General features: G+C 45.2%; 2 protein-coding genes across 2 annotated transcripts; one reads left to right on the top strand and one right to left on the bottom strand.

The window, feature by feature from the left end:
• Window positions 1-1,200: 1,200 nt before the first annotated feature.
• On the top strand, window positions 1,201-16,821 carry hyou1 (hypoxia up-regulated 1). The gene is made up of 24 exons (XM_084474436.1): window positions 1,201-1,408; window positions 2,311-2,383; window positions 3,301-3,394; window positions 3,792-3,870; window positions 5,952-6,106; window positions 6,402-6,478; window positions 6,683-6,864; window positions 7,201-7,316; window positions 8,133-8,319; window positions 8,543-8,677; window positions 8,921-9,003; window positions 9,130-9,262; window positions 9,600-9,784; window positions 10,287-10,425; window positions 11,032-11,089; window positions 11,237-11,313; window positions 11,548-11,766; window positions 12,221-12,390; window positions 12,671-12,758; window positions 13,168-13,424; window positions 13,625-13,709; window positions 14,153-14,441; window positions 14,788-14,895; window positions 15,207-16,821. The coding sequence occupies exons 2-24, from the start codon at window positions 2,317-2,319 to the stop codon at window positions 15,251-15,253; spliced, it is 3,030 nt and encodes a 1,009-aa protein (XP_084330562.1). The 5' UTR covers window positions 1,201-1,408; window positions 2,311-2,316; the 3' UTR covers window positions 15,254-16,821.
• Window positions 16,822-17,621: 800 nt separating this feature from the next.
• Window positions 17,622-22,625, bottom strand: LOC311354634 (zona pellucida-like domain-containing protein 1; the record flags this gene model as incomplete). Its single annotated transcript, XM_084474451.1, has 9 exons — window positions 17,622-17,779; window positions 18,279-18,426; window positions 18,614-18,779; window positions 19,134-19,214; window positions 19,825-19,922; window positions 20,293-20,365; window positions 21,051-21,238; window positions 22,015-22,241; window positions 22,532-22,625. The coding sequence occupies 9 exons, from the start codon at window positions 22,623-22,625 to the stop codon at window positions 17,622-17,624; spliced, it is 1,233 nt and encodes a 410-aa protein (XP_084330577.1).
• Window positions 22,626-22,858: the final 233 nt, after the last annotated feature.

Genomic DNA, 22,858 nt, shown 5'->3' with positions numbered 1-22,858 from the left:
CTGTCGACTTTTTGTCCAAAGGGATAATGTATGCAATGTGTATAGGTACCACGCGAGGGCGCCCAATACTTACCCTGTGGTCGCATTAATAATATATATGTTGATATATGTTATATATCACAATAAATGTTGTTAAATAAGTTAAATGATTCAGTATGTTTAACGGGTCTACATGAATAAATAAATTAACATGTATTCACCATAATGTTAGTGATTTCCCCACCAGAGGAGTCAACACAGTTCACAATGATCGGACCCTAGGTGCTTCAACACGGTTAAAGAGCGGTCAGATGGTTGGTGTAATGACTTTGTATTGCACCGAAGATGTCCTCCCTAGAGGCTGCTCCATCATTCTCCTCCTCCTCCTGGCATCTGTTCAGAGTGTTAACAGACGTGCAGTCTCTCTCTCTCTCTCTCTCTCTCTCTCTCTCTCTCTCTCTCTCTCTCTCTCTCTCTCTTTCTCTCTCTTTCTCTCTCACTCTCAGTCTCACTCTCCTACAACACTTGATGACAGCCTACGCATGTGTTTTTTTCTTGACTGATGTCCTACCATAATTAATCTGAATAAGTTCATGGGGTTTACGTTTTCTACGTTCAAACCAGTTTGAAATAAATTCGACAAGTAAATGTTGAATGCATTATGCAGCCGTGCTTCAAATCTTGCTGGGTTGGTTTACATGTGTTCTCGAATTTACTTTACTTCCGCCAACAGCATCTCCGTGTCATCTTTGTGGGATGCTCTTCATAAGGAAATGCACCTTGCCTATTAATAATAAATTGCAAATATTAGAAATGCGGCCATTCCTTTTCAATTGATTATGTCCATCATGCTTCTATTTGATTCGACACATGTGACTACATTTTATTGTCCATGAGTAACTTAAGTTCACTTCTCTCCATACCGACACAGATCATCCATCTGCAAGTCATCGTTTTAATAAGGAACCACAATATGTTGCATGCAGGAAGCGTTCTGTGCGCAGACTCCTACGTTTGAACAAAAAAGTCATCATCGGACCCACCCCACCCCCTAACTGAACGTGGACCTATCCGGTGCGGGCGAGGGTCTCTTCCCGACGCCACTCAATGCACGTGTCCCAATCAGCGCGCAGTGCGTGGAGCCGAGGGGGCGGGCTCTACCGGGTAGAGGGTCACAGCTCCGCGTTCGCCTAGCGGCCGCTGCGTGGATCCAATGAGATCACGCCGCGTTCCGGGCCCGGTGGAAAGAACTAGCCGGCGATAAGGAAAATTTATAAACTCATACATTAGGCTACGGCAAGGCGTTGGTAACAAAAAAACCGGCGTGGGAACCAGGGACAGGATCTCCCCGTAACAGTAGCTTCAGCGTGAAGTTCCTCTCCCGGTGTGTATGATTAGACGCTGTTTCATTGCTGTGGGCTAAAATAAGGTAAGTTGTGCCATACCACTGCACATTGTGTCAATGAATGACTGTATATATCACCTTTACTGAGCTGTACATGCCGACCATCTGAATGACTTTTGGCTACAGAGCTAGCCAAGTTAACTAACCGCTATAAGACAATGAAACATTTCCACTGATGAACGTTGACACAGTTTGTTAACGCATCTCTAAATGGCCGAAAAGGACAATTTATACTCTATCATACTAAACTGCCACTATTGTGCTTTTTTAGTAACGTAGACGGTACAAAACCTCACTTTCTAAGGGTCTCGAGGTATTGTCAGGAGCCAGGTCTTTGTTTATGAGCGGTCATGTTTTTAGTTGTGCATCCGTCTGTCATCCGTGCGTTTAGTGCACAAGAAGGGACTGGAAGTTTCTATGTGGTTTCATACTCATTGTCTTTTTATTTTGTTATTCCTTTTCCACGGAAAAAAAACCCCGACCTAGCTTATCATCCTGATGGCACAGCTGTTGGCTAAATTAACAACCCTGCTCCCTCTCAAATGAAAGGTCATAAAGGGATGAGCATCACTGCTGTGCTCCTGTTCACACCTTCGACCTACGACACTAGTCTCACAACCACGTGGGTGTACAGTGTGTCCACCTGTAATGGCTGCGTCCAGGATCGAGGTCATCACCTGTAGTCTACAGTCAGCTAAAGTCACTCAAGCCTGGCTCCATGATCTGTGAAATAACATGCAACAATAATGTGTTGAGTGGAACCATGACTGAACCGTGCAGATCATTGGAATATGTATCCAAACTAAAGTAGCACATAATCAAAGGCTGAATGTACATGTTTTATCAGTGTGTACCGAGATGCCTGATTGGACATGTGTGTGGACATGGTGTTTATGTTTTTCTTTGTTTTTCTTTACTTCTGATAGGTCATCATGAGGAGGAAGCTGGCGGTGTGTGCGCTTTTCTGCGTGGTTCTGGCGATGTTGCCTTCCCACTCGGGTAACATAAACAACAGACCCATGTCCATTTCTTGAGATGTGCCATCAAGCCATTACACAGAATGCTAACCTCAATTACACAATGAATGCTGTATGAATATGTCAAAATGAGCCGCTGAAGACTGGCCATTCATAGCTTTATTTTTCATTTAATTTATTGTTTTATTTTACCAGGACAGTACACTATAATGATTGTACTGTAATAATATTACATTGTATTGTAATAATATATTAATTTCAGTGAATGTGCCAACCAACGAGTTAGCTGGGAAGGCCAATGTACATCTGCAGTTCTTGGGCAGATTTAACTAAATTACATCATATATCTATAGACAACACTTACAGACAGAGAGTACCTGCATCACAAAGGGAAAGGTATACCATGGATAATAGATGTCGATAAGATATGGACTATATATAATCAACAGACAGTCATATGTACAACATACAGTCTCAAACACACAACAGTAAACAAGGGTAGGGACTGTAGATTGGTTATCTCTGTGGGTGTCTTTAACTCTTAGGACTTTAACTCTTAACTCTTAGTACATCACAATGATTGCCTCCATTTTGGAAGAAAAGGAACATTGGACTTTTGGTTACTGTGTTAGTAGTAATGTTTCATTGTTTAGTAATATATTGTGAAATTATTTGTCCTCATGGGAAGGCTTTATTCTGTTAACTGCCACAGTGTTTCTCATGCTAGACGTGGCATAACTATGTTTTCATAAGCCTAGGTTCAGGTATATATTTTTTATTCAAATACTACACCTCTCTTGAGTCCTCTCAATATGGCAGAGTTTTGCCAATGAAATATCCCATGATGCATTCTGATGCACAAGCCTTGTATGTTTAGGCATCGGTGGCACGGTTTTCCTCATTCCCCTTTGTCCTTTTGTCCTTTTTGGTCCCCCCCAGCCTCCGTAGCTGTAATGTCAGTTGACCTGGGCAGTGAGTGGATGAAAATCGCCATAGTGAAACCAGGTGTGCCGATGGAGATTGCGCTGAACAGGTTGGTATGGAAATCCTTCTCGTCTGCCGGGATGTTGTTTTGCATACAGCCAAGTAAATGGGCAGGATGTGGTGCACTGAGCTGTTGCTATTATTGCTGATTTTTGAAATGCTGTTATTTAGAGCAAACCCTCCTCATGTCTTCTTGCACATTAGAAGCATTGATGCCAGAGATATGATGTACGTGTGATAATGTCAAGTGTTTATGCTTTGGTCTAATATAGCATGTTGCATCAACAGTTCTATAAGAGTGACTGTAAAAAGAAAAAATGTCTAATTTCCTATTCTACATTGACAAGAAATGTTTCTATATTGCCTTATAGAAGAGACAGGGAAAAGGTGAGGCATATCCATCTGTCCCACTCATTTAGTGATGATATTTGAATGTGTTTTTACAGTGAGTCGAGGAGGAAAACGCCGATAGCCGTGTGCTTAAAGGAGACTGAGAGGCTCTTTGGAGACAACGCCTTAGGAGTGGTACGACCCTGCCTTTCATTAATGGACTACAATGTGAAAATGTTCAATATTCAAGCCATGGCTCAACGGGGTAGGTAATGCGGGCTGATACAGTGACGGATTCTCATTATCGATATCATCATCATGTACTGGATATAAGTATTGACCCTTTTGGTATATAGGCATATATATATACACATATGTATGTGTGTATGTATTTATGTAGGTACGTGTATGCATGTACATGCAAACACACTGTATGTATGACATTTGTTTGTTACTCCTAAAAATGTGAGAAGGGGGGGCTTGATGTAAGCTGAAGCTTCTGCCCCTACCCTTTGGTTACGACAAAGTTACCATTTCCTAAAATCGGTGGTGCAGATGATTTTTACTTTCCAACTACTTCCTCAAATTGGACAAACAAGCCACAACAGTAGTTCTCTATGGCAGAACACAATGCCCTGATATTCTGGCAGGCAAGTCTGTTCGCATGAGCATTAGGGCTGCACGATTAGTCAGTTTAACCAATCACAATCTGGTACGTTTGTCATGGTGGTCACCATGGTCACTTTACACGTTGTAAGACGTGGTGAATGTAACAGCCTATTTACGTTTCTCAAACACAGTCCTCTTATTGCATCCCCAGTGGTAAACTACATTCATAGACCTATCATTATCTTTCTCTGTTATAGGACAATTCGGGTATTTTGAACACTGAGCCCCCTTTCTGGTTTGTCTAGGATGAAATAGTTGACACCGAAATTTTGACTATTGGTCCTGTCTCGGGTATTTGGCTAATTTCAAATCGCCCCTGCCTGCTTCAGAATGGCTGTCTATGGGCATTCACAAACCGGTCCTTAAAACAACCCTAAACGTTTGTTTTCAGAAATGTGCAACTCACCGAGTTGCACACTCAGTGGTGTTCGTTGATGTTCCACATCAAGTATCGTAGCGACATACAGTTTCTGTCGTGTTTTTTCCGGAAACGGAAATGGGGCTGTGTACGTTTGGTTGTAGTCTTTTCGCTCGGTTCTCCGTATCAACAGTAGGGCTAGACCGAGCGAAAAGACTACAACCAGCCCCTCTTTCTGTTTCTGGTCAACGTGCAATGAGTCTTCCAACAGAAATCAATGGATTTACAAAATGCCAAATAAAACACGGCAGAAACTGTATTTCACTACGATACTTGATTTGGAACATCAACGAACACCACTAACCATTCGGTGAGTTGCACATTTATGAAACGGAACGTTAAGGGTTGATTTAAGGACAGGTTTGTGAATGCCCATAGACAGCCATTCTGAAGCAGGCAGGGGCGATTTGAAATTAGCCAATACCCTAGACAGGACCAATAGTCAAAATTTCTGTGTCAACCACTCTATTTCATCCTAGACAACCCAGAAAGGGGGATTAATGTTCAAAATACCGTAATTGTCCTTTAAGTACTGATCATTCATCTTGATTGCAATCGGCGCTACAAACCCATGTTTACTTGCACTGCGTTCCGGAATATGGGTTGCTTTTGATAATATGCCGTTGTGCAGTTTTATCGCAACAGTTTTGTTTTGGATACCACCTTTCTCCGAAAGAGTGGTAGCCTACTTTTAATTATGTAACAGGGAAACTACCTCAAAAACATCCCTCTCCAAAACATGGATGAATTAAAGAATGCAGACCCACTTAGCAAACTAAGCCAAAATGCCACTTCGCTACACTATTTTACCCTTAGATTAAAAAGTGTAATGCTTATTCTTAAATAGCATATGCTCGTCTTGACTAGACTATAGATTAACCGTTAAATCCATCTTTCATTTTCATCAGGTAAATTGGTGCAATAAACATTTTTATTGATAGAAATGGAGAAATGGAGAATGGAGACAATCATCCCAAATCTAAGCAAGAATTTAATCATTCAAGAATTGTGTGGCCCTAATGAGCTTAGGAAGAAACCTATATAAATGCTCGATTACTTTTTGAATTATGTTTTTAATTGTATTATAATATTTTATGTTTTCACCACCTTAATCTAATAAAAACACAACTGATGAGCACAGAAATGAATGCCTCTCACGGTTTTCTCGGTGCTTCCTGTTTGTGTGCAGTCTGTGAAGAACCCCAAGCTGGTGTACAGGCACCTCCAGAGCCTCCTGGGCAAGAAGCATGACAACCCGCAGGTGGGGCTCTATCAGAAGACGTTCCCTGAGCACCAGCTGCTGGAGGACCCCATCAGGGGCACCCCGTACTTCAAATACGCAGAGTAAGCCCTAGGTCCTGTTCTGTCCTGTCCTTCCCTCAGCCTGGTCCTCCTCTGGCCTATCCTACCTTCATCTTTCTGTTGCGTCTTATAATCACTCGGAGAAACACTTATTTAATGTAAGATGTTTTACATGGAATGTGTGACTCTTTTTATCCTAAGTGTCTTACCATACCTTGAGTGCATATGTTTTCTTCCCGAGGCCTTCTCAGCCTAATGTCTGTACTTTGGAGCCATTGAGGCTTTCACGTTCAGCAGTGACGTTGCTTTAAATGCTTCCCCTTTGCCTTTCCCTCAGCGATCTCAATTACACTCCCGAGGAGCTCCTTGGTATGGTCCTGAATTATTCTCGTGGGCTGGCGCAGGACTTTGCAGGTACGTTTACTTTATTTACTTTACACCTTTCTATGATGGAGAGATCAGGCTTTGCTGACAACTCAATGAACAAATCACTGAAAAGACTAGAGTTAAAGTGATTCAATTCTAAAAGACAAACTCTGTTGCCCTTTTAAAATGCATGAAATGCTATACCATGCTGAGTTCGATTTGTTTTCTTCCCCCATGTCACCCAACCCCTAGAACAACCCATCAAAGACGCAGTGATCACCGTGCCATGCTTCTTCAACCAGGCAGAGCGCAGGGCGGTGCTGAAGGTCGCCAACATGGCGGGCGTTAAAGTGCTGCAGCTCATCAACGACAACACCGCCGTGGCCATCAACTACGGGGTGTTCAGGAGGAAGGACATCGACAGCACGCCCAAGGTACGCGCCAAGCCGTCTCCCCGGTTGCCCTGGTAATGCATGCCGGAGTACCGTGAATTAGCAGGATTTATTCAGGCTGGCATTCATATCATCCATGCACATGCATGTTTTCCTTTCCTTCTCAGGAATAACTTTTACCTGCCAGTGTTGAATCTACCGGCATTTGTTTGAATATGTAGCCCTGATTTTACATCTCTATTTAAGTCATTTTAGAAGAAAAAAAAAAATCCCGAAGACAAACGGCAACAGTGCCAATAGTTTCCCGACATGACCGTTCTTTAGTGGTGTATCGCAGTAAGGTATTAAGTATGACGCCCACGCTGTGTCCCTGTGCAGAATATCATGTTCTACGACATGGGCGCCAGCAGCACCACGGCCACCATCGTCACCTACCAGACGGTGAAGACCAAGGATATGGGCGTGCAACCTCAGGTGCAGGTCCGCGGAGTAGGGTGAGTCACACCGTGTGTGTGTGTGTGTTCGTGCTACCGTGAAGCGACAACTTCAGACATTATTTAGCTCCTGCAGATGACTCACAGGTGTATTCTGAGCAAATGGAATTCCGTCCTGGTTCCAAAGCAGACACTGGCCAACTTGCTGTGGGTGTTGCAAAGAGACCACTCCGAAATAGGGTCTGTGATTGAAACATTAAGGGACATCTGAAATGTAGCCTGATGTACAGATGCATTGTAATTAATTCCAAGCATGAAGCAAACTGCAGCTTACTATGTTATTGCAACAACAAGGCCAGGCTTCCCTTTCACAGATGGGACATTTCCTGAGTTATTTCACACTGATGTGATGACACAAAGGTAGATATTTTCTTTCTCTGCCACAAAAAAATGATCTGTGATACATCCCTACATCCATTCCCTCAGGCCAGCTTTATTTATGTGGATGCATATTTTATAAAAAAAAAATAGAGCTTCAATTTCCCCAGCTTTATGTTATGATAATTGAAATATCAAAATCCTTTCTGTATTTCTGGATTATAATGCAGTATTACCTCAAATAAGTAAAAAAAAAAAAACAGTTAAATCTCTCTATTTTCCGAACTCCATCTCTGATACAGAGTGTTTGCTCAGTTACATGGGTCTCCCAGTCCCCTGGTTCTCATGTGCCTGTGAGAGTGTAGAAGCCAAGGGCACAGTGTCCTTTGCAGGATAAAGCCCTCTGGCAGAGCCTCACCGTGAACGCTACCTTTTGTATTATTTCATTGATGTGGATTTATTCTAAAACGTGTGTCGCTGTGTGTGGGTGTCTCCCAGGTTTGACCGGGGTCTGGGGGGCTTTGAGCTGGACCTGCGCCTGCGGGACCACCTGGCCAAGCTGTTCAACCAGCAGAAGAAGAGCAAGAAGGATGTGCGGGAGAACCACCGGGCCATGGCCAAGCTCCTCAAGGAGGCCCAGAGACTCAAGATGGTGCTCAGCGCCAACGCCGAGTTCACCGCCCAGGTGAGCCGCCGTTGAGTCATCAAACAAATGTATTATCAAAAACAAAACCGTAGCGTTCCATCAAATTGTCTGCCCTAAATGTAATGTAAATGTAAAATATATAAACCATACTGTTCACACGGCTAGGAGAATAAATAATGTAGGTCAGTCTTTCTTTGTTGCACCAGTGGGGGCAGCCCCAGGTGAGGCGACTCACAATGTACTCCATCCCATTCTGTTCCAGGTGGAAGGTCTGATGGACGACATCGACTTCAAAGCCAGGGTGTCCAGGGTGGACTTTGAGGCCATGTGCGCCGACCTGTTTGAGAGGGTCTCACAGCCCGTGCAGGATGCCCTCGCCACTGCGGAGATGACAGCGGTCAGTAGCAACCCCCCCCCCCCCCCCCCCCCCCCCCCCCCCCTCTCTATTGATTTTCCCATACACACCCCTCCAACGTTTGGTCTCGCCCTTTTATTTCCTGTTTGAATTGGAACCGTCGTTGTATTGCGAAAGCGAGACTCCTGCTGCTGTCGCAGGCATGAACGGCTGCGGTGTGCTTACGAGGCATATTTACACATGCAGGAAGTTGAGCGCCTCCCTTGTTTGTATTCATGTGAACAGGAGAGCATCGAGCAGGTGATCCTGGTGGGCGGGTCCACGCGGGTGCCCAAGGTTCAGGAAGTGCTCCTCAAGGCTGTGAATAAGTAAGTGGCACAAGGTTCATCAAAAACAACACATTTTTTCCATTGGGCACACGGGTTGTGTTCAGATATAAGGCACGCCCGACCTCTACCCGTGCGTATTAACTGATGGTGGTGGTTTGTGTGCAGAGAGGAGCTGGGTAAGAACATCAACGCTGACGAGGCGGCGGCCATGGGCGCCGTGTACCAGGCCGCTGCCCTCAGCAAGGCCTTCAAGGTGAAGCCCTTCCTGGTGCGGGACGCCACCGTCTACCCCATCCAGGTCAGTTCAACGTCTGGGGCGCTCACTGGATTCAGGCTTTTACCAGGGATAGGATTGTTTCTGCTTTCGGTCAGTGAGTCACTGTGATGTTTTGGGTGAGGGAGAAGGACAGTTGGTTGCCGGTGAGGGATAAATTGAGACCAATGTTGACTCATTCATTGATTCATCGTTATTTTTTGGGGGTAGTAATACAACTATGGTTATCAGTGGGTAATCGACATGGGTCGAATGAAAACAACTGACATCCTGGTCTTTTCTGGAAGTACCTGACCTAAAAAGAAAACAATTCAACTTGTTGAAAATGTGAAAACCGCCGTTGTCTTCCCGACTGCTCCAGGTGGAGTTCACCCGCGAGACGGACGAGGACGGCGCCAAGACGGTGAAGCACAACAAGCGCATCCTCTTCCAGAGAATGGCGCCCTACCCCCAACGCAAGGTCATCACCTTCAACCGCTACACCGACGACTTCTCCTTTGAGATCAACTACGGCGACCTCACCTTCCTGGGAGAACAGGACCTGGGGTACGGCGCTGGGGTTTCATAAGCTCAGCCTGTTCAGCGATTCATGCTTTCGCCCAGTGGGCACAAAGATCTGTGCTTCAGCCTGTTCAACGCTTCATGCTGTAGCCTAGTGGGCACAAAGATCTGTGCTACAGCTTGGCTTGTTTAATGCTTCATGCTGTAGCTTAGCGGGTACAACGATCTGTGCCTTCTGCTGAGCCTGCTGAATGCTCAATGCTTTAGCTTACAGGTACAACGCTTTAGATTAGTGCGTATGGGATAAAATCAGAGCTGCCAACTCTCACGGTTTCACCGTGTTTTTGCCTGCTTTTGTCTGTCTGCACACGCTCACACGCCACACATCCACACATCCCCCCCCCCCCCCCCCTGTCAGCTGCCAACCCAACCAAAAGTTGGCAGCTGATAAAATACAATTCCGGTTCTAATATGGTTTCATATTTACCTAATGGCTAACCGCCAGAAGGCTAGCTAACTAAATTGGACTATTTCTTGTGTTCTGCAGGGTGTTTGGCTCCCTGAACCTCACCACGGTCAAGCTGTCGGAGGTGGGCAGCAGCTTCCTGAAGCACGCCGACGCCGAGTCCAAGGGCATCAAGGCCCACTTCAACATGGACGACAGCGGTGTGCTCCTACTGGACCGGGTCAGTCGCTCTGTTCTGGGGGACACAAGGCCTTCACCTGCATAAGATAGATTAGATAAGATAATACTTTGTCTGTTACACAAGGGTTACAGAAAATCTTCTCTGACATGGCTCCAGTCACAAATAAACATTCACACAGACATAAAAGACAAGACAAGTATCCACAAGTATTGTGGTTATTTTGGTGGGGGAGTGGGTGTGCATTCTGTTCAACAAAACTGACGAACAAAATGTCAAATATTCAAGTATTTAGAATCTGTTGTTTTTGCCATGTATGATTTCAGATACAGGCGATTTTTTTTTTTTTTTTTTGTGGCGTATTGGTGCAGAAACGCTCTCTCCTTAAAATGAAAAACCGGATATAAAATACACTTGATGCTTTGCAGTTATTGTCTGTTTCTAGGCAACAGAAGAATAGCTTCAAAGTGCATTGAGGATCAGGGAACAGTATTCTTTCATAGATACAAAACCAATAGTAGACTAAAAGGGATGCCCTGCCCAGGAGTGAAGGCTTGGCCTTCGACTCCTCCACATTCTTTTGAGATTCCAACTCCGTGCCTCGGAATGCGCGGTCACCAAAAGCTCACATTTCTTCTACATTTCCAGGTTGAGTCCGTCTTTGAAACCATTGTGGAGGAGAAGGAGGAGGAGTCAACGCTAACGAGTAGGTTTATCCTCATCTTATGCCTTTTCCAGACATCTTTACTGGTTTACCTCATAAAGTCTGTATATTTATCATAACATCCATCATAACCGACCTGCTTTAACACCCCCCCCCCCCCCCCCAACCACTTGACCTTGTTTCTCGCAGAACTGGGAAATACCATTTCTAACCTGTTTGGGGGCGGATCTTCAGAACCAAGCCTGAATGCGACAGAGTCTGTCCAGGTAAAGGGATTGGCTATTCCTTGGCTTACTAATCCGATGATGCAGTTGCCCATGTCCAATGGATTGACTGCACTTTGTCAGACGTTTCCGTTTTAATTACTGTAACAACATTAGCGGTGACGTCTCCAGGCAGGTAATTCAGCGGCAGAAAGAGATGGACAGCTCTGCTCGTGGCGTTTGATACATCTCGTACCATATGTGCGTGCAAATAATTTCTACTCGTGTCATGTACAGGAAGAGGAAGAGGTTCCTCTAGAGGCGGGAAAAGAGGAGGAGGAGGAGGAGGAGGAGAAGAAGACGAAGACTGAGGAGGAACCGGAGCAGCCCAAGGAGGAGCAGGAGGCGCCGAAGGAGGAGGAGGAGAAGCCCGAGGAGGCGGAGAAGACCCCTGGTGAGGAGGAGGCGGCGGCGCAGGAGAAGAACGACTCGGACAGCGGGAACGCAGACGCTCAGGTACCATTCAGCCCCTTTTCTGTGCTGATCGCTTGCAGGCAAATGTGCTGGTTTGACTAATCGGTGCAGCCCTTCTTACTGTATAAACATAATAACAAACCTGCACGTGTACCTTTTCCCATTAGCAATCTCTAGTGGTTTCAGTTGTAGCTACCGTTATAGCTAAAAACAGACGAGTTAACTGAGGTTACGTCTGAGATTGTCTCACGGTCGGGCAGGGCAAAAATGAAACCATACTAAAACGATTCATGGAGAAAGATTCCCTGACTGTTTTTAATTGTGTTGAGTGTTTTACTCCTCGGAAACATTCTAGTTATTTTCTTGGGGGTAAACAGCCTCAGTAGAAAAATGACCTGCAAATCAGGATCCACCTACCATTTTAGGGTTTGTCTGAGTGTTTACGAGACGCCATGCTAATCATTGTAGAATAACAGGATGTGTTTTGTGGTTGAAGGGAGAGAAGGAGGCAGAGAAGACCGAAAACGCCGAGGCGGACAAGGAAGCGGAGAAAACCGTGCAGAAACCACAGAAGAAGACCAAGATCTCTGAGGAGATCGCTGTTGAACTTCTCGCCAACGACATCTCTGATCCCACCGCAGAAGATATCCTCTCTTCAAACAAAAAGTATGTGTTGTTAGTGTGGCCGTGTGAGTGCATGCTGGAGAACAGTGTTTGAGTATCCTCCTCTCGCTGTTTAGAATATGTTTGCAATGCATTTGTCTCTTTGATCATGGGCTAACCCTCCAATCGATCTGAATGCTTTTTATCCTTAACTTATCTTACCAGCTTAATGTCATAACAATTATGTATTGTTTGCATTAGCAGAACATTGTAAATCCAACATGACGTGCCTGTCAAAGATGTGTGCTGGATAAAGGCCTTACTGTCTCTCCTGTGTTTCCAGACTACAGGACCTCACCAACAGAGACCTGGCCAAGCAGGAAAGGGAAAAGACGCTTAACACTCTGGAAGCTTTCATCTTTGAAACGCAGGTACATACATCTCAGCATTAGCACCGAAGATTTCAGCGATGCCAAATGCAGATATTAAAAAGATAGATAGATAGATAGATAGCTCCTGAATCCTTTTGGACATTTGTGTTTTAAAATGTTTGCTGCCAATTGCTTCTTCCATGGTCTCACTGGTTCTTGCTGGTAGCTTAATTTGAGGAAAGTGTTTGGGAAATGCATGCCATGCATTTGTTTAAATGCCAACAGTTGCCTTTTTACTAGGATGTTATTGGTGGCTAGCATACTGGTTGGAGGTACTCAGGAGTGATTGTAGTGCTACATCACTGAACAGGCATCAAGACCCTAACCGACTGGACAACTCCGTTCCCTCTCTCTCCCTCTCTGTCTCTGTCTCTGTCTCTGTCTCTGCCTCTGTCTCTCGTCCGGACAGGACAAGTTGAACCAGAAGGAGTACAAGCAGGCCGTGTCCGACGAGGAGAAGGAGAAGATCATGGCCAAGCTGAGCGCGTCGTCGGAGTGGATGGACGAGGAGGGCTACGCGGCCACCACCAAGGAGCTGCGGGAGAAGCTGTCGGAGCTCAAGACCCTCTGCAAGGCGCTCTTCTTCAGGGTGGACGAGCGGCGCAAGCGGCCCGACCGGCTGGCCGCCCTCACCAGCATGCTCAACACGTCCAGCTACTTCCTGCGGTGAGTGTGTGTGGCGATGGAGAGAAGATGTCAAGGAACCGCTTAAATGTGCATATTTAAGATGACAAGATGCAAGGCAAACGGAGAGACGCAACTGCATATTTTACCGTTTATGAAACTGATTTATTTATTTTTATATTAATTTATTAATTTTCTACATTTTTGAGATATTAATGCTTTCTTTCCTTCCTTTATTAAAGGAGTGCCAAATTGATTCCAGAGGATGACCAGATCTTCAGTGATGTGGAGCTGAAGACGTTGGAAAAAGTGATCAACGACACCACGGTTGGTAGTTCAGTCTTCAGACTCTTCAAGTTATGATGTACCATTACTGTATTACGGTCTCTAGTTTACTCCATGATGTTTGTATACCTTTTTGGGTTTCTTAAGTTCATAACGCCAAACAAATGTAAACGGATCATGGTGAATGTTCGATGTCCTTCAGAAGTATCATTACGATCGTCTGATGTTGTTGTGTCGATGTGCACTTGTGTCCATACGTTGAGTTATGTTCATTCAGCGTTCAGCCTGATTCACTGATTAAAACCAACAGTTAAACATTTTCAAATCACGCGTTCTAGAATCCAAGTCCACAAAACCACCAGCATCCACTGCAATGACCTCCGTTAAAACCACACCATCATAAAACACACGCAACCTCGACCACAACACAAACCCAACCATCTCTCTCTCTCGCCCTTTCCCCCCCGCCCCCCCGGCGCCGCCAGACGTGGAAGACGGAGACGGTGGCGGAGCAGGACAAGCGCTCGCCGGCGGAGCGGCCCGTGCTGCTCTCCAAGGACCTGGAGGCCAAGCTGGCGCTGCTGGACCGCGAGGTCAACTACCTGCTGAACAAGGCCAAGTTCGCCAAGCCCAAAGCCAAGCCCAAGGCCAAGAACGCCACCAGCTCCGCCGCCGGCGACAAATCGGCCAAGGCCAACGCCACCGCCGAGGAGAAGGTCATCCCCCCCGCCGCCGCCGCCACGGGAGAGGAGGAGGCCACCGTCAAGGACAGCGGTGTGTGTGTGTGTGTGTGTGTGTGTGTGTGTGTGTGTGTGTGTGTGTGTGTGTGTGTGTGTGTGTGTGTGTGTGTGTGTGTGTGTGTGTGTGTGTGTGTGTGTGTGTGTGTGTGTGTGTGTGTGTGTGTGGATGATAAGCATGCTTGTCTGTTTTTTTGGGGGGAGGTTTATTTGTCGTCTTCATTTTAAAGCGGTGTGTCTGCTTGACACACACAACACACAACGTTTGCTTGATGAGACTCTTTTTTTATTCATGATTTTCAATGTTTAATGTTCTTCAATGTTGTGACCATTGCCGTAACGTGTTGTTTAATCGTGTGTCATGTGGTTGTGTCTGGTCTCAGATGCTGCCCCAGAAGCCCTGCCGGAAGCGGCCTCGCCCACCGAGGCGACGGTAGAAGGTGTGGAAGCCTCGGCCAGCCAATCAGAGTCCACTGACGATGCGGCAACGGGTATGTGCTCACTGGCCGACTGACTGATGTACCAATACGGCCGTTAAAGGTGTACAACTATTATGGTGAAGTGGTGCTCCAAGCGCTGAGAACCGTTTCCACTGCCATTTATTAAAGTTCACAAGTACAATTTAAATCGGATAGTTTTCCATTCCATTTCCATGAGCAAAAAATCGATCCTTTTGTTATCAGGAGTGCCAGGGGATGTTGAATACCATTGTTTTTGGTTGGTTGCATCATTGAGACATGTTCTCACGACCAAACAGGCTCTCCATCCACTTAATAATCGTCCTAATTCTCTTCTTTTTCAGAATCCCCAAAGGCAAAGCCTGACAACCACGTGGGCGATGAATTATAACAGCTGGAACTGGGAAAGAAATATTTTGCGATATTTATTGACAGTGTGTAAATGTTGTTTTTTTTCTTCTGAATTCCTCCCCAACCGGTTTTTGTTGACCTCCTGGACCCTCATTGGATACAGCGGGAGACCTCAACCTCATTGGCTCTCCCTGCCCCCCCCCCTCCCACTTTCCTCCTTCTTCATTGGCTGTGATTTCCCACCCCCCTCATGTGTCATAGATGCTGTGATAACAAAGCACTTTTAGTTGCAATGACAGCAGCCCCAATAAAAATAATCCATCCAATGTCGTGGGATGGCAAAGCCAGCTTTTAACATAACAGGACCTGGTACTTTATTACATCACGTAAATCTGACCACATCACTGATGCGTCAGCTTTACCCAGCAGCAAACCCCGGCAACAAACCACACAATCTTTTTTTGTATTTTTTTCTTTTTTTAAGGACTGTTGACACTGTTGGTCGTGCATTGCTTCATCTCTCTCCATCTCTGTGTGCGTCATAACTGTCTTTTTTTTTTTTTCCTGTGATTTCATTGGTGGAAGTGGCGGTGGGGGGAGGGGGCAGGAGCCGCCTGACGGTTCATGACCACTTTGCTAAATGCAGACGCGCACTGAACCAATGAGCAGAACTCTCAAGGATTTGTCTGGGATGTAGACCTGCTCCAGATGGGCGTTGCGCATCGTTACTCTCTCAATGCAGATTCCAGCAAAAATGGATTTTGCAACGTTAATCCCATCCCGGTTTGAAGTGGGCCAGCAGTGAGTCACACGCTCGCTTGATTGTATCCCATCATTTCAAACGTGGCTCTTCTTTTTGAGGTGTCGGGCGCGTTCAACTTGGTTGTGAAGAACGACCCGACACTAGCTGGTTCTCAGTGAACGTGTATCTGAATTGGAACATGAAACGTGTGATATACTTTGGTGTATAATCTGGTTGAAACGTCCAGGGAATTATTGCGGCGTTTCAACTTTTTTCATACTACTTTGAAATATCATGTACATTCTACCGTTGGCCTACAGTACAACTCGCTGTGAAACTCTAAAGGGAGGCAAAAATAAGTGCGTTTTCCAGGCCAATTTCTACCTACCTACTCATTGGTGTACCTATTTTCTTTCTGATTTTTGCCTTTTTTCTTCCTCAATGGATGGCGATTAGAACCTTGTAGGAGCTGTTATGAATTCGCTGCACTGATAGTGGACAAGGCCCCCTGTGTTTTTGGATGCCCAGCGAGCTGCTAAACACGCTTGGAAGAGAAGGTTTCATCTGTGTTCAGTGTTCTGTTCATGACGTAATATCCCTCCACCCCCCCCCCCCCCCCCCCCAGCACACACACACACACACACAGCACAGATCTTGGCTCTTGATGCTTCTGGAATCCTCTACCTCTGAAACGCTTGACAGACAGAGTAGGGCAAACGGAACTCAGATGAGAAGTGTCAGAAGTGGAAGATGCTAATGATGTTTTCTTGCTAAATGGTTGATACAAAACATTTCTTTTGTTTTCTTTTGTTTTTAGTTGTTGATTTAATCTCAGTTGTTGGAAAGAAATAAAACTTAACCTTGTAGTTCCTGTGTGCCATGACTTTTCTTACTGCTGCAGGTAAAGCAATCAGGTGATCATCCTATTATATGCTGTTAAAGTTGAAGGACTTAAAATGATGAGGCTTAGAGGTTTCTGGGTTTGTAAAATATTCTGTGACATTCATAGTTTTAATAAAAAAGGAAATGCAACGCAAAAAATTACCAATTACTTTCATAACCTCAGAAGAAATGCTGTTGTCATGCATACATATTGTCTCTTTATTCCAATTGATTGCAATGTAATCAATGAGGACATAACAATGAAACAATGAAATATATATATATATAAAAAGAAAACACTGGAAGAATTGTTGACAATTAAATTGAATGGAAGATTTCATAACGAGTACTTTTCATAGCATACTATTTAGTTTACAAAATCTAATTCCAATACCTCATTTCTAAATATATTTTATTGGTTAGGGATGACTAATGCCGTTTTGTTTCCTTATTTCGTTAGCAGGTAAAACTGTTCAAAATACTCATTGTGACTTTCTCCATTTACCTTTCACAGAAATATATACAGAGAAGTATGACTTATTTTTAAATAATAAATGTGGACTAAAAAGGACGAGATTCTACAATTATTTTTAAATCAGAGGTGACTCCATCCATGTTACAAAATAAAAGCCCTTCCCAGTATTTCCAGAGTCAATGGGCCAATCAGCAGCTCCCAATAAGCTCTCTCTCCATGCATTGGCTCCTAAAACATGGCAGGACCTTTACTTTCTAAATCTGATTCAACATAGCATTTTTCGTAGTAAAAACAAAAGAAAAATGTTTCTCACTCCAGTCGGTAAAGAACCGGTTTACTGAACCATCTTTCAGAGTTACAGACGAGACAAGCGATGAGAGCCACCAGAGAGAGGAAGATGATGACTAGGATCCCTGCTGCTATGACAACCCCTAGCATGACTCTCTTCTTGCGCGTCTGCTGAGTGACTAAATGGGAAAAGAAAATGAAAAGAATAACAGGTCAAACCAATGAGAAATAACAACCAATGGCCCCAAGGTACTGGTGTGTTTCAGCATACTTTAAATTAAACCGTCCATAAAAATGACTGAATAATGTGTAGCCCAGTGTATTTCTTTACATTGCTAAGGACCCCCCCCTGATTGGCTGTGCATGTTGCCCTCCAATCCAGCGCTAAACAATCACTGATTAGGATTGTTATTGAAATCAGGTGTGCAATTTTGAGTTATACAAATGAGCAAAGGAGGATTTGTATCCCATGTGGAACGGAGAGAAAAAAAAAACATCTGTTCTATCTGTATGCAATAGTTTGGATTAAATCATGGCCAAAATGTTCACTTACTTGCAAGGTCCAAGGACTCACCTGCAACGGAGAGTAACAAAAAGAAAGTTAGTTCATGTTCGTTCTGCTTCATGGATTGTGTCATGTGTTTGTCTTGGGGTTCTGGCCTTCTTGTTTTTGGCATTCATTCTCATCATCTTCATCATCCTCACCAGTGTCCATGCGGGTGGTGATGGGGCCCGAGCTGACGGTGGCCGCGTCGCTCACCCTCGTGCTCCTGCCGCCGTCGCCCTCGCTGCGCCGCCTTCTGAACGCCGTCGAGGTGGAACAGTTCTGGAGGACGGAAAAACGGGAAGAAGATGACCAACTGTGAAGTGAAACCAAACACATGGTTAAACACATTGTCTTTTACAATATGCAGTAAATGACAGACCTACACAAGACGTACACGTGAAGTTGAACGTCACTACGACAAGGACAACAACAACAATAAAAACATCAACAACAGACGCACGCGCACCTCCACCAGGGCGGGGCAGCTGGAGCGCTCGCAGAGCCGCGTGGAGCAGTGCAGGTAGAAGGTAGCGCTCGTCCTCTGCTGGACGAAGCGGAACGCCTCGAAGGAGAACCGGGCGTTCTGATCCATCCCGTTGATGGCGATGATCGTCTGGCCGTCCTTATTGCAACTGGAGGAGGAAGAGGACCAATGCTTTTGTTAATTTACTCCCTTGTCATTTGCGTTATGGAAAACATGGAGACATTTGCTGATGGAGGGGTTAGCTCGATGGATAAGTAGATGATGTAGTGAACCACATTGGGTTGTGTAAAAAGGTGGTTCCCTTTTTTCTTTTTAGTCTCCTTCACTTCAATCTAAATCCTAATCCGCTCTCCTGATATTGAACTATGACACTGTCCTATAGTGCGACTGTACTACTATTTAACAGACTGTTAAATAGTGCTTGTGCTTTGTTAAATAGTTGTTAAATAGTTAAATTAGACTGTTAAATAGTTAAATGTGCTTTTTGGCCAAAGGAACTCACCCAACAAAGAGGTCATGTGTGATGCTGTCGACGGAGAAGAACGTGGTCGAGGCGTAGCACCGGTCCAGCACCACGTTGAATCTGGAGAGGGGTCGGTTGCGATGAGTGCAGAGAATTTAATTGAAAATGTTTTCATTTCGAACAAGTAAAGAAAAAATAAGCAATAATAAACAATAAAATAAAATGATTAAACAAGTGGTTAGTGACAATTAAGTAATATTTACAAACAATGAAAACCACAAATGAAAATAAACTGTCTAACACCCGTTCGAAAAGGAATGAGAAGAAGAAAAACATTTAATCTCACCCCTTCTCCCTAAATGATTGATCCATAATGGGTTATCGGCTTCCGAATGAAGGAGATGTTTCGTCAAGGACTTTTGAATAGCTCATGAGTCATGACTAATTTGGAGACTTGTGTGCAATTGAATCCAACCTGAACGATGGATAAAGGCTAAAATAGTAAAAGAAATGACCTGAAGTAAAAACTTCCCCATAGTAGATCGGTGGCATTGGAGCCACCACATCTGTAGTATGTTATTCACCTCTGTTCTTCAGGCCTACCAGCTACACCAAACGGTTCCCCTCGTAGTCATGAGTCCTGCTGCTTTGTAAAGGCCCTAGTGGAAACTGAATTGACTGTGGTTTTCCACCTAGGTGACTTAAGTCCTATCGCGTGTGAGTCCTTTACCTGTTGCTAAGGTTGCTGGCGGCCACCTGGACGAAGATCCTGGTCTTCAGCTTGAGGCCTCCTTGAGGGATCCTGAGAGAGGAGGAATAGGTTTTGTCCTGTAGGACAATCAAAACACATGAGTGTAATACACAACCACAGGCGTGTCTAGTGGTTTGGGTGTGTGACTCCCTGCCGAAGAGGATCTAGCTTTGAACCCTAATGTCTGTAGCCTGACCTGTTGGCATCCTTGAGTGAGATGACCCTTTCTACTCCTTAATGTACATTTATCTCAAATTGACTTAAGTCGCTTTGGATAAAGCGTTTTCTGTGTTCTAATGATTGAGAGAAATGGTGCTGGTCAGTGAATGGGAAATGCAAGACGTGGGTGTTTTTGATTATTGAAGGCCAAATCGTCCCAGCATCCACTAACCCTGACTCTCTCTCTCTCTCTCACTCACTCACTCACTCACTCACTCACTCACTCACCGAGAACAGAGCCATCCTGAGCGTGCTGCTGAAGCTGCCGCTCTCCTCGTTCATGGACAGGCTGGCTCCGGCCCTGTGGGTAGAAGAACGGCCCCTGGTAAAGAAACCCTCTGGGAACAACAGCAGGGCCCGCTGAGCCCCGTTCAGCACGGCGGGGAAAACCCCTGCGGTGCTCACAACCAGGTCAGCCTTCACTTGATACACGGGGGAACAACTCACTGAAGGTCCCTGACTGAAGGCCCCTGGGGGGGCCACAGGGGACTGACAGGGGGCGGGGGGGGCTCTGTGTGTGTAAGTGGTAACGTACACCGTTCAGGGCAGGGTATTTAAAAGCTAGTGTGACATGCTTAATGTTGACGCCTTAATCCTCTCTGAGCGGCTCTTAGAATCCAGACAGAGATCCGTTACGTTACCAAGAGCCTGTTGCCTTTTGCTAATCCCTGCCTTCAGACTCTCCATTTCTATATGGACACGACGGTGTATTCTTGTGCGTGGTGGTAAACACACTTGAAGAGCCACTGTGTAAAGTGTCCCAGTGTTCAAAAGGTAACTGAAGATCTCAATGTAACGTTTGAACTGGACTCAATGACAAGGGGAGTCTACAGTATGTAAAGACTAAATATCTATTGATTCAAATGTGTACTTGAGCTCATATAGATGAGGACATGTGGACATGAGGTAATAGTGATTCTCTATTGTCTTTGGTTGGCTCGTTTGACGTCTACACTCTGGATCAATGTGTTGTGGCGGTCGCTTACACGCTCATGTCTGTCTTGTTGGACACCAGGTACTGCAGCGGGTAGCGGCAGGAGAACATGTACATCATCTCCTCACGGTAGGCCACCGTTCCTGTCATTGGGTCCTGGGACTTGATCTGGCCAGAGATGTTGATGAACTGGAGACTGGAGAAGTCTGAGAACACCCCGGTCCCCATCTCCTCCGTCACCTGGTGGTGGTGGGAAAGGTGAACCTCTTTCTTTTTTTTGTTTACTTTTGTAGTCCTTGCTTTGTTGACTGTGTGTGTGTGTGTGTGTGTGTGTGTGTGTGTGTGTGTGTGTGTGTGTGTGTGTGTGTGTGTGTGTGTGTGTGTGTGTGTGTGTGTGTGTGTGTGTGTGTGTGTGTGTGTGTGTGTGCGAGCATGTGTGTGATTCTCAGTGAAATTCTACTCGAAAAATAAGGGTACGCCTTTTCTTTCATTTATGCTTGTTTAAGAAAGGTTATTGACACCTGTGTGTGTGTGTGTGTGTGTGTGTGTGTGTTCGTTCTCCATGTGGTAAAGGTAAGAAAGCCTAGATATTCACAGTACCGTGTGTGTGTGTGTGTGTGTGTTTTCTCTGTGCGGTAAAGGTAAGAAAGCCTAGTGTGTGATGATGAAAAGCCGTGTGTGTGTGTGATGACTCTCAGTGAAATTCTACTCGAAAAATAAGCATACGCCTTTTCTTTCATTTATACTTGTTTAAGAAATGTTATTGACACCTGTGTGTGTGTGTGTGTGTGTGTTCTCCATGCGGTAAAAGTAAGAAAGCCTAGATGGTTCACAGTACCGTGTGTGTGTGTGTGTGTGTGTGTGTGTGTGTGTGTGTGTGTGTGTGTGTGTGTGTGTGTGTGTGTGTGTTCTCCATGCGGTAAAGGTAAGAAAGCCTAGATGGTTCACAGTACCACCAGTGTGTGTGTTCGTTCTCCGTGCGGTGAAGGTCAGAAAGCCTGGATGGTTCACCGTACCGTCAGCTTGTTTGAGCACACTGTGATCTCCTCCTCGGTGATGGAGAAGTTGAACCTGAGCACGGGGGGGTCGGCGGTCCAGTCGGCGACGCCCTTGCAGTGCTCTTTGTCGTGCTCCCCGTTGAGGGACAGCAGAGACTCGTTGTATCCACAGAAGTAGACGGGACACAGCAGCATCTTCATGGCCATCTGCTGCGTACCACATGACACTTCGATGTCCGCATTATCTGGGGAGGCAGGAGATGGGCTCCATTGAAGTTAGACTGCATGTATACGTTAAGCACATCTGGTACTCCCGATGTTTATTGGATTCATTGGGCTGAGATGGTCAGTTTCAGATTATCTCCAAATAATTGAGACATTATTTGTGAAAGGTCTAATATAATTCTGACTCGGAACGGATTGTATAAAAACAGGCGTGTGTAGAGAGGATAGCCTAAAGTGAATCATGGTATCGATCATGGTACATGATAAGAGAATGGTGGGCCGGCATGCGTTACTCTCTACAAACACTCACTTGGCTCTCTGAACGTGGGGTGCGAGAAGCAGTCCTGCTGTGCGTTCGCGACGACTAGCATGGCAACCTGATACAGGAGCAGGGTAAGCCGCATTGTCCTCACACTATGGATGAAGGCAGAGGGATTAAACCCCATATCATCATGTCTAGCTTGTCTTCCCAAGAGATTATCCGACATATCTATCACAATGTTTTGAAAATAGGCCAACAATATGTGTTTCATGTCTAATATTGATCCTAATAAAAAATATGTGAAGGCTTCTGTTCGAATCATCACAAGCACCGAGAATTTAAGTCAAGTGAAAACATCGCTGGAGCAAGGTGTTG

The sequence above is a fragment of the Micromesistius poutassou genome (assembly GCF_964030765.1).
Source record: "Micromesistius poutassou genome assembly, chromosome: 10".
NCBI classification, from domain to species: domain Eukaryota; kingdom Metazoa; phylum Chordata; class Actinopteri; order Gadiformes; family Gadidae; genus Micromesistius; species Micromesistius poutassou.
Note: the sequence above shows the minus strand (reverse complement) of the source record. Positions and strands in the feature narration are given on the sequence as shown.